The sequence below is a fragment of the Lepidochelys kempii genome, chromosome 6, assembly GCF_965140265.1.
Source record: "Lepidochelys kempii isolate rLepKem1 chromosome 6, rLepKem1.hap2, whole genome shotgun sequence".
NCBI classification, from domain to species: domain Eukaryota; kingdom Metazoa; phylum Chordata; order Testudines; family Cheloniidae; genus Lepidochelys; species Lepidochelys kempii.
In genome coordinates this window covers 11,535,559-11,547,148 of record NC_133261.1, presented here as the reverse complement: position 1 = coordinate 11,547,148, position 11,590 = coordinate 11,535,559, and the positions used below count along the sequence as shown (strand labels likewise).

The 11,590-nt window shown below is 51.9% G+C and overlaps 1 protein-coding gene across 1 annotated transcript in view; it reads right to left on the bottom strand.

Annotated features, from left to right (window-relative positions):
• The window catches only part of LOC140913678 (uncharacterized), a 31,943-nt gene extending 20,611 nt beyond the window's left edge, over positions 1-11,332 (bottom strand). The window contains 4 exon segments of the mRNA XM_073350463.1: positions 3-919; positions 8,480-8,596; positions 10,606-10,732; positions 11,140-11,332. Of these exon segments, the coding sequence (XP_073206564.1) occupies positions 3-919; positions 8,480-8,596; positions 10,606-10,732; positions 11,140-11,163 (1,185 nt within the window). The 5' untranslated portion in view covers positions 11,164-11,332.
• Positions 11,333-11,590: the final 258 nt, after the last annotated feature.

The window sequence follows — 11,590 nt, the reverse complement described above, 5'->3', positions numbered from 1 at the left end:
TGCGTGCGCTGATGGGTTCTCAGATGTGCGATCTGTGTAAACCCCTTGCCACAGTCAGCACAGCAATACGGCCGCTCCCCGGTGTGCGTGCGCTGGTGTATTTTCAGCTTTGAGCTCTCTGCAAAGGCCTTGCCGCAGTCAGAGCAGTAGTACGGCCGCTCCCTGGTGTGTGTGCGCTGATGGGTTCTCAGGTGTGCCATCTGTGCAAAGCCCTTGCCACAGTCAGTGCAGTGGTACGGCCGCTCCCCAGTGTGCGTGCGCTGATGGGTTCTCAGGTTTGCGATCTGTGCAAAGTCCTTGCCACAGTCAGTGCAGTGGTACGGCCGTTCCCCGGTGTGCGTGCGCTGGTGTATTCTCAGCTTTGAGCTCTCTGCAAAGCTCTTGCTGCAGTCGGCACAGTGGTATGGCCTCTTCCCGGTGTGCGTTCGCCGGTGGAGGGTCAGCATATTGGCACTGTTGAACCCCTTGTCGCAGTCGGTGCAGCGGTACGGCCGCTCCCCGGTGTGCGTGCGCTGGTGTGTTCTCAGGTGTGCGATTTGTGTAAAGCTCTTGCCACAGTCAGCGCAGTGGTATGGCCGCTCCCCGGTGTGCGTGCGCTGGTGTATTTTCAGCTTTGAGCTCTCTGCAAAGGCCTTGCCGCAGTCAGAGCAGCGGTACGGCCTCTCCCTGGTGTGTGCGCACTGGTGCTGGATGAGTCCGGAGGGTTTTCTGAACCTCTTGCCGCAGTCGATGCAGCGATGGCGACGCTGGCCCACGGGGAGTCTCTGGTGCGTAGCCAGGTCTGGTCTCTGACTGAGTTTACCCTGGCGATGGACTGTGTCCTGTGCATGGATCCCTCTGTGGGATGTGGAATCCTGCTTTCCTGCCGCACTCTCCCCACACTCAGACCATTTCCTCGTTCCGCCCGGGATCCCATGCCCTGTTGGAGAGAGCAGAGGCAATCCCAGTGTTAGCTCACGGTTAAGGCTACAAGTTTGTCAAGGATAGAAAATGTCACGGATAGAGCGATTTCTCCATTTGTCCATGACTGTTTTTTGGATGGGTGCCTTACCCTGCAATGATGGCTCCTGTCCCACAGGGATAGACCCAACGCCTTGCACTGGGCATTGAGACCTGGCCCGCGGGGTTACAGTGCCACTCAGATTTGCCCCCACTCACATTCATGATGGTTGGGGGGGGGGGCAAACTTCAGTGAATGGCCTTGCCACCCAGATCTTCTCTAGCCCACACCAACCCCTCTGCACCAGGCTGTGGTCAGGGTTGCAGTGCTGAGGGGGAGGGTGCTTTTTGGGAGGCTAGTGCCCTCTGGGCAGGGCAGGTTTTATTAAAAATCCTGGAGCAGTCACAGTAAATGTAGTGACCTGTGATTTTACTAAGTTTACTTTAACTGCTCCATAATTTTTAATACAAAATTCCACGACAAATCTTCAACCTTAGTCACGGTGGTTCTACCCTACATTGTTTGTGCAGCACCTAGCACCTGCTCCCACGTGTACCATGCACCTCTTGGGTCTCATTTTATGCTTAAATTGTAGCCTGCCCAAGATACAGGCAGCGCCTGGCACAATGGGGCCCTGGTTTTGTTTTCAAACTTATTTTGTTTTTATTTTAACCAGAGGTGTTTATTTACCTGGTGCTGGTTCTTCACTTTCTCCTCTTATATAGCATGAGGCCTGTTTGCCAGTTTTTGTGCTGTTTTAACTACATTGGTTTGAAATTAGTTGAGGGGCTACAATTTCCTCATGTGGATGTACTGAGACTGGTTTAAAGCTGCTGAGAACAACGTAGCTTATTCCTGTGGAGGAGTGAGTCCTTTTCAAGGAATTCCTTTTAAAGAAGTAATTTAGCCTCCGCTTGATGTTTCATTCTTTGTGCAAAACTAAACTGTTTGTTTGTGACAGGGAAGCCTGGCTGTTTAAAAATAGCCAGAGCTTCGCGAACCAGCTGAGCGGCGGAGAACCAGCTGAGCAGCGGGGACAGCAGAGCAGCTCACAGTAGGAGTTTGCCTGGGAGTTCGCCTGGAGTGAGCCCAGTGAGGCTTACGTCTTGCAAACTGCTCTGAGGAAGCTCGTAGTAGGAAGGTGATATGGAAGGGGGGGTTCAGCTGTTGTGACCTGCACTGGATGTGCCATGTTTGTCTTTCTTCCACAGGACAGAAGCGACTTTGTCTGTACAAAGTGCAAGCTGGTCTCCATATTGGAAGAGAAGATTGAAGGTCTGGAGCAACAGATAACAACCCTGCGTTGCATACGGGAAACTGAGGATTTCCTGGACAAAACTCAGGATAGGCTTCTAGGGGCACAAAGCTCTACAGATTTAGAGCAGGTTGCACAGAGGAGCCAAGAGGCCAGTGAAGAAGCTTGGCAACATGTGACCTCCAGAAGAGGTAAGCGGAATGTCCGGGTTCCAGTAACACAGACACCGGTAACTAACCGCTTTCATGTTCTCTCCACAGGTATCGTTGCGGAGAGTGGACCAGATGATATGTCTGGGGCGAGAAAGCAGAAGGAGACTCCGCTGGTTGGAAGGCATGAGATGCGATGTCCTGAGGTTGGGAGTTCCACGACCACCACTCCCAAGAGGAGAAGGCGGGTGGTGGTGGTCGGGGACTCTCTCCTCCGGGGGACTGAGTCATCTATCTGCCGCCCTGACCGGGAAAACCAAGAAGTCTGCTGCTTGCCAGGGGCTAAGATTCGCGATGTGACGGAGAGACTGCCGAGACTCTTCAAGCCCTCGGATCGCTACCCCTTCCTGCTTCTCCACGTGGGCACCAATGATACTGCCAAGAATGACCTTGAGCGGATCACTGCGGACTACGTGGCTCTAGGAAGAAGGATAAAGGAGTTGGAGGCGCAAGTGGTGTTCTCGTCCATCCTCCCCGTGGAAGGAAAAGGCCTAGGTAGGGAGCATCGAATCGTGGAAGTCAACGAATGGCTACGCAGGTGGTGACGGAGAGAAGGCTTTGGTTTCTTTGACCATGGGATGGTGTTCCATGAAGGAGGAGTGCTGGGCAGAGACGGGCTCCATCTTACGAAGAGAGCGAAGAGCATCTTTGCCAGCAGGCTGGCTAACCTAGTGAGGAGGGCTTTAAACTAGGTTCACCGGGGGAAGGAGAACAAAGCCCTGAGGTAAGTGGGAAAGCGGGATACCGGGAGGAAGCACAGGCAGGAATGTCTGTGAGGGGAGGGCTCCTGCCTCATACTGGGAATGAGGGGCGATGAACAGGTTATCTCAAGTGCTTATATACAAATGCACAAAGGCATCACAAAATGCGGAAGAGATGGCCAGCCCTCTGTGGAGATAGAGGCGGTAAGGGACTATTTAGAAAAGCTGGACGTGCACAAGTCCATGGGGCCGGACGAGTTGCATCCGAGAGTGCTGAAGGAATTGGTGGCTGTGATTGCAGAGCCACTGGCCATTATCTTTGAAAACTCGTGGCGAACCGGGGAAGTCCCGGATGACTGGAAAAAGGCTAATGTAGTGCCAATCTTTAAAAAAGGGAAGAAGGAAGATCCTGGGAACTACAGGCCAGTCAGCCTCACCTCAGTCCCTGGAAAAATCATGGAGCAGGTCCTCAAAGAATCAATCCTGAAGCACTTGCATGAGAGGAAAGTGATCAGGAACAGCCAGCATGGATTCACCAAGGGAAGGTCATGCCTGACTAATCTAATCGCCTTTTATGATGAGATTACTGGTTCTGTGGATGAAGGGAAAGCAGTGGATGTATTGTTTCTTGACTTTAGCAAAGCTTTTGACACGGTCTCCCATAGTATTCTTGTCAGCAAGTTAAGGAAGTATGGGCTGGATGAATGCACTATAAGGTGGGTAAAAAGCTGGCTAAATTGTCGGGCTCAACGGGTAGTGATCAATGGCTCCATGTCTAGTTGGCAGCCGGTATCAAGTGGAGTGCCCCAAGGGTCGGTCCTGGGGCCGGTTTTATTCAATATCTTCATAAATGATCTGGAGGATGGTGTGGATTGCACTCTCAGCAAATTTGCGGATGATACTAAACTGGGAGGAGTGGTAGATACGCTGGAGGGGAGGGATAGGATACAGAAGGACCTAGACCAATTGGAAGATTGGGCCAAAAGGAATCTGATTAGGTTCAATAAGGATAAGTGCAGGGTCCTGCACTTAGGACGGAAGAACCCAATGCACAGCTACAGACTAGGGACCGAATGGCTAGGCAGCAGTTCTGCGGAAAAGGACCTAGGGGTGACAGTGGACGAGAAGCTGGATATGAGTCAGCAGTGTGCCCTTGTTGCCAAGAAGGCCAATGGCATTTTGGGATGTATAAGTAGGGGCATAGCGAGCAGATCGAGGGACGTGATCGTTCCCCTCTATTCGACATTGGTGAGGCCTCATCTGGAGTACTGTGTCCAGTTTTGGGCCCCACACTTCAAGAAGGATGTGGATAAATTGGAGAGAGTCCAGCGAAGGGCAACAAAAATGATTAGGGGACTGGAACACATGAGTTATGAGGAGAGGCTGAGGGAGCTGGGATTGTTTAGCCTGCAGAAGAGAAGAATGAGGGGGGATTTGATAGCTGCTTTCAACTATCTGAAAGGGGGTTCCAAAGAGGATGGCTCTAGACTGTTCTCAATGGTAGCAGATGACAGAACGAGGAGTAATGGTCTCAAGTTGCAGTGGGGGAGGTTTAGATTGGATATTAGGAAAAACTTTTTCACTAAGAGGGTGGTGAAACACTGGAATGCGTTACCTAGGGAGGTGGTAGAATCTCCTTCCTTAGAGGTTTTTAAGGTCAGGCTTGACAAAGCCCTGGCTGGGATGATTTAACTGGGAATTGGTCCTGCTTCGAGCAGGGGGTTGGACTAGATGACCTTCTGGCGTCCCTTCCAACCCTGATATTCTATGATTCTATGAAAACTAAACTAAAATCCTCAAGAGGGTGGGGTTTGGGGTTGAAGGGATGTAACCTGTCACTCAGGGTGTGTGATGTAACCTGAAAAACATGTTTGTATTGTTTTACAACCCAATCAGTGACAATGCTGTGCTGGAAAGTGAGAGTGGCCTTTGATCTACAGACAGTCACAGACACGTTAGGGCTGAGGGCTGTGCTAAGCATGGACACTGAAGCAATGCAAGTGACAACGATTTCATGCCACTGAGGCCACGTCTACACTACCCGCAGGATCGGCGGGTAGTGATCCATCTATTGGGGATCGATTTATCTCGTCTAGTGTAGATGCGATAAATGGATCCCCAATCGCTCTGGCGTCGACTCCGGAACTCCACCACTGCAAGAGGCGGAAGCAGAGTCGATGGGGGAGCAGTGGCCGTCGATCCCGCACTGCGAGGATGCGAAGTAAGTGATTCTAAGTTGATCTAAGATATGTCAACTTCAGCTACGCTATTCTCGTAGCTGAAGTTGCGTATCTTAGATCGATCCCCACCCCCAATGTAGACCACGCCTGAGAGAGCAGGACTAGTGGGGATGTGACAAGGCCATGCCACCTCCTCTCCCTCACACCCTGCCCATACACCAGGGTACTCCACACCATAGCCTGTAGGACGATTTCGTCTGGCCCCCAAACACATCAGCTTCCCCTGCAGAAGCTGCCTGGAACCCGGGGCAGTTTTAGCACATTACAGTGAAGCTCTACAAGTGCCTGAGACCTGCTCTACAAATTGCATCCTCCATGTGGCGTCCCCTCACACTCATCGTACATCACTGATCCTGCTCTGCCTCGAGCCATTCCCAGCTTTCTCCTTATTCGCTGGAGAAGGTTTCTCCAGTCTGAGAGGTTATGTGCGCAATGAACTGGCAGAGAGGGGGTGGGAACCTGGAGAGGACAGTACCTTCTCTGCCGAGGGCCAGTGACTCTGGGATGCTCTCCTAGGCTGCGAGCAGGTTTTTGCCCTTCTCTGAGCTATATTTGGACCCACGTGCCCAGGGCCATAGGACACCAGCATTCATAACTTGAGAGAGGAGGGTCAGAGGCATGAAACTCATCTCAAAAATCTCTAGGACAACCCTTCCCTTGGTATGATTTTCTGAGGTGTGGGAAGCCTAGAAGAAGGTGATGTGGTCTATGGACCGGCAGGCTTGTATTTCTACCCAGGTGCTTTTCTCCCCACCCCCCCCGTGCCAGATCCGCTGACACACACAGACGGATTTTAGCCTCACAGTCCCAATGCCCTCTCCATTACACAGGTGAGGAATCTGAGGCATGGTGGAGCTGTAATGACCCACTTCTAGAACTGAACCAATATGTAGGGACAAAATTAGAAAGGCCAGGGCTAAAAACAAATTAAACTAGCTAAGTATATAAAAGGGAACAAGAAAGCATTTTACAAATACATGGGAAGCAAGAGGAAGATCAAGGACAGGCTAGGCCCATTACTAAATGGAGGGAAAGACAATAAGAGAAAACGCAGCAATTGCCAAACTGTTAAATGCCTCCTTTGATTCAGTTTTCACCAAAAAAGTTAGCAGTGATCGGTCGACTAACATAGTGAACATTAGTGTCAACGGGGTAGGATCTGAGCCTAAAATAGGAAAAGAAATAGTTATGAATTTCTTAGACAAGGTAGATGCCTTCAACTCAGCAGCGCCTGATGAAATACATCCTAGAATACTTAAGGATCTGGATGAAGAGATCTCCGAGCCATTAGCGATTATCTCTGAGAACTCCTGGAGGATGGTAGAGAAAACAGAGGACTGGAAAAAGGTAAATATAGTACCATCTATAGAAAGGGAAATAAGGACTACCCAGGGAATTATAAACCAGTCAGCTTAACTTCAGTACCTGGAAAGATAAGGGAGCAAGTAATCAAACATTCTATTTGTAAGCCCCTAGAAGGAAATAAAAGTAATAAGTAACAGTCAACATGGATTTGTCAAGAACAAATTATGTGAAACTAACCTAATATTCTTCTTTGACAGGTAACAAGCCTTGTGGACAGGGTGGAAGCAGGACATGTCACAGCTCGACTTTTGTAATGCTTTTGATACTGTCTTCTCATAAACAAACTAGAGAAATATAGCCTAGGCAAACCTACTATAAGCTGTGCGTGCAACTAGTTGGAAAACCACACTCAGAGAGTAGTTATTATGGTTCATAAATGAACTGCAAGGCTATATTGAACGGGATCCCACAGGGATCTGTCCTGGCTCTAGTTCTATTCCATATCTTCATAAATGATTTGGACAATGGCATAGAGAGTACACTCAAAGTTTATGGATGATTCAAAGCTGGGAGGGGTGCAAGCCCTTTGGAGGACAGAATTAGAATTCAAAATGATCCTGACAAACTGGAGAAAAGGTCAGAATTAAATAGGATAAAATACAATAAGATCATACACAAAGTACTACACTTATGTAGGAATAATCAGTTACACAAATACAGAATGAGAAATGACTGCCTAGGAAACAGTACTGCAGAAAACCATCTGGGGTTATAGTGGATCACAGACTACATATGAGTCAACCATGGAATCGTTTTTTGGGGGAGGGGGAAAAAGCAAATATTCTGGGATGTATTAGCAGGAGTGTTGCATGCAAGATGCGAGAAGTAATTCTTCCACTCTACTCAGCACTGGTAAAGCCTCAGCTGGAGTACTGTGTCCAGTTCTGGACACCACACTTCAGAAAGGATATAGACAAACTGGAGAGGGTCAGAGGAGAGTAACAAGAATGATTAAATGTCTAGAAGACATGACCCATGAGGAAAGATTGAAAAAATTGGGTTTGTTTAGTCTGAAGAAGAGAAGACTGGCGGGGGGGCAGAAGAAGGGGAGAGCTGATAACAGTCCTCAAGTACGTAAAAGGCTGTTACAAAGAGGAGGGTGAGAAATTGTTCTCCCTATCCACTGAGGCCAGGACAAGGAGCAATGGGCTTAAATTGCAGCAACAGAGATTTAGGTTAGACATTAAGAAAAACTTCCAGACTCTACGGGTAGTTAAGCACTGGAACAAATTATCTAAGCAGGTTGTGAAATCTCCATCATTAGAGGTTTTTAAGAACAAGTGAGGCAGACACCTGTCAGGGATGATCTAGATAATACTTAGCTTTGCCTCAGTGCAGGGGACTGGACTAGATGACCTACTGAGGTCCCATCAAGTCCTACGTTTCTATGATTCAAGATATCAAGGCCAGACAGACTCATTGTACCCATCCAGCCTGGCTTCCTGCCTAACCCAGGGCAGAGAATCTCCCCCGTAGTGATTCCTGCCTCTGGCCCAGTAACTCCTGGCTGAGTTACAGCAGGGCTTTGAGAAAGAGACACCCCATCTCCACTGACAGACTCCCAGTGATGGAGAATCCAAGCTGCCATGAGGGGAGCTCTCCCAATGGTCCCTTCCCCTCCCAGATAAACACTGACCCCTAATTCCCAGCCTCCATTTGTCCCCTTCAGCTCCCAGACAGTGGAGCTCGCTCTGCCTTTGCCTTCTACATTAAGGAGCCTGCCACTAGCAGCTGTATAAATCAGAAGGGACTGGATTATTACGACTCACCTGAGGAGGGGCTCTCAGGCCCTGAGGTTTCCCTGGAGTCCTCGGCATCCTGGATCCAGAGCTCTGCCTCCCCTAGCTCGATCCGGTGGATTAAATCCGGTGTGGAACCTGAATAGCCTGTTTGGAGGGGAAAGAATCAATTTTATTAATAAAATTTTGGGGGCAGGGAATCATTTATATATTGGTGCAGCCCCGCACAACAGGGCCCCATCTCGATCAGGGTGTGTCTGCCGAGCACCTGGCATGATGGGACACTGACCTTGGATGCTGCTTCCTAGGAAAGCGCAAGAGATCCCAAGCAGGAGAATAAAGAAATAAGCCTTCCTTAGAGATTTCTTCTCATCTCCCACCAGGCAAGTTTAGTTCATACTCTGAAGTGCAACGTCTATGACCCATCTCAATTTGCAGTGGGGGGCCCAGTTTTAAATCCTTACTAGGGGAACTCCAGATGTTCCACAAAAAGTTCTCATCCTGGCCTCCATGCTATCTTGTGGCAGTAAGTTCCATAGGACAACGAGTTGAACGAGTTGAAATATCATTGAACACCCCATTAACTCTCATTAAGAGACAGGGTGGATACAAAGTCCCCAACTACCCTCTCTCACTTACCCAACTGTCTCCTTAAAAATTTATGGTGGGGAAGACTTTGGAAGAAGGGAAGTTTAGTCCTTTGCCCTCTTACAGCTCAAATTCAACACTTGGCAGTACATCATTAAGGCATAAGCCACAACATGTGCCATGGCAGGTGTCACCAGGTGGCGCCATTCTACAAATCTATCAGTTCTTTTGCTTAGGTTGCAAGCGTTGTTCTACTATACAGTTGTTAAATGTATGATGCGTGTTCTTTTCAGGGAGGTTGGGAGCTGCTGCAAGCAGCAGATGTGTTTTCTCCCTGCCTTATTTTTCTAGCTAGAGTCAGTTCCTGAGGCAGAGTTGCTGCCATCGGTGTCTGGCCGGGATTCCTGGAAGAGGTTGTCGTTCACGTGACTGTTTGCTACCATGGCTGTGCCAGGACTGAGGTACGTAATGCAAGTAAACAAGTTACACTGAGGGCTTGGCTACACTTGCAGATGTAGAGCGCTGGGAGTTAAACCAGCCCTCGGAGAGCGCAGTAGGGAAAGAGCTGCAGTGTGTTCACACTGTCAGAGTCAAGCGCACTGGCGTGGCCACATTAGCAGCTCTTGCAACGCCACAAAGAGCAGTGCATTGTGGTAGCTAGCCCAGCGTTCAAGAGGTGCAACGTGCTTTTCAAATGGTGTGGGTGGGTGGAGTGTGACAAGGACTGTGTTGTGGGTAAGTGGGGGGAGAGAGTTGGTTTTTGGGGGGCAGAGAGTGTGTCAGCATGCTGTCTTGTAAGTTCAGACAGCAGCAGACCCCCCCCCCACCCCATCTCACACACTCACAGCAAGCAGCATTCCACAGCAATGGTTGCTTTGTCCCGGAGCAGCTAAGCAGCCAGCTGTCAGAAATGGAGCTTTGAAAGGGCACATCCGCATTCCTACAGCCAAGGTCACAACATTGGGAAGAGTGGCCACTTGACTTAAGGGGATTATGGGACGTTTCCAGAGGCTGATCACAGCACAGTAATGCAACATGTCGTCCACACTGACGCCCGGGCGTCTCAGCCGAGGCGCAGCAAGCATTGTGCTTCTCGTGGAGGTGGATTACCAGGAGCGCTCCGGCTGCAGAGTCCAGGTGCTGTAAGAGCCTTGCCAGTGTGGACGGGTCGGGAGTTAGGGCGCCCGGGGCTGCTTTAATGCGCTCTAACTTGGAAGTGTAGCCAAGCCCTAAGATTAGCCCCAGGCTCTATAGCAGCGGAGTCCAATACGTTCGCCACTAGCCACATGTGCCTAATAGGCTACTGAATTGTGGCTAATGCAAGTGGCTTTTTTATAATGTGGCTAAGAAGAAAAATTCAAAACCACAAGTGTGGCTCGCAGCGTGGCTAACATGGAATTTTTATTGGACAACACTACTCGATAGTCCTGATTTCTGCTTCAACAGGAAGCCGACCTGAAAGGGGCCGACATTTGCCAACACCCGACCACGGGGTGGCACATGGCAGCTGAGGCATCAAGGGAACCCAAACGTTTCACAGCTATGAGTAGAGATAAATCGGTCCTTACCCAGGGAAACAAGGGCCCGGTAATTCCTCAGCATCTGGTCCCGGTACAGCTGCTTCTCTGGCCGGGATAAGAGCTCCCACTCCTCCCGGGTGAAATACAGAGCCACCTCCTCAAACGCCACCCGCAGCTGCTGGCACAAGCGTTACACACTCAGCACCCTCCGCGCCAGCCCCAGCCCGGGCTCTCCGCAGGGGACGCGGGTTCGAGGGCAGCGGCTCCCGGGGAACCCCCAGCCCAGCAGCTGTGAGCCAGGGAGACCCCCCCACACAGCCCCCCGGGGACTCGGGGTAAAGGGGTCGCGCCTGGCTCCGCATGTCCGCCCGGCTTTGTGGGCGGGTCCCGGGGCCCCAAAGCCGCTCCCCGGCCCCAGCGCTCCGCCTGCTGCAGCCCCTGACCCCCCGGCCCCTGCCTGGCCGCGCTGAGCCGCTCCCAGCCCCGGGGTCACTAGCGCGGGAGGGACCCGGTCCCGGCCCCCCTCGGCCCCAGCCGGGACCAGCCAGTGCCCGGCCGGGGAGTCCCCGCCCCGCGTCCTACCTGCGCCGGCCCCGCTGCAGCCATCGCCGGGCTCGGCTCCGGCCGCTTCCTCCGCCCGGGCAGCGACTTCCCGCCCCGCGGCTGGTCCCTCCCCGAAACCGACTGGCCCGCCTGGGGCTGCAGCCGGGACCCGCCCTGCGCAGGGGCCGGGCTGGGACCCAGGTGTCCGGGAAGGCCCCGCCCCGCTCCAACCCTGCCGCGCTCCCCGCTCGCGCCTGCGCCGCCAGCTCCAGCAGCCGGGGGAGGCCCCAGCGCAGGGACTTTCTGGAGCAGCCCCCCCGGACGCCTGGGTCCCGAGTCCGGCCGCCGGGGGCGCTCGCGGCACCTGGAGCCCCAGTGGCAGGAGCCCGTAAGGGGGCAGCCCGGTCCCCGCCCCTGGGCTGTGCGTGGGGCCGTAGGGAGCTGGCTAGGGCGGGGGCTTGGGAGCCCCGATTCCTGGGTTCTTTCCTGG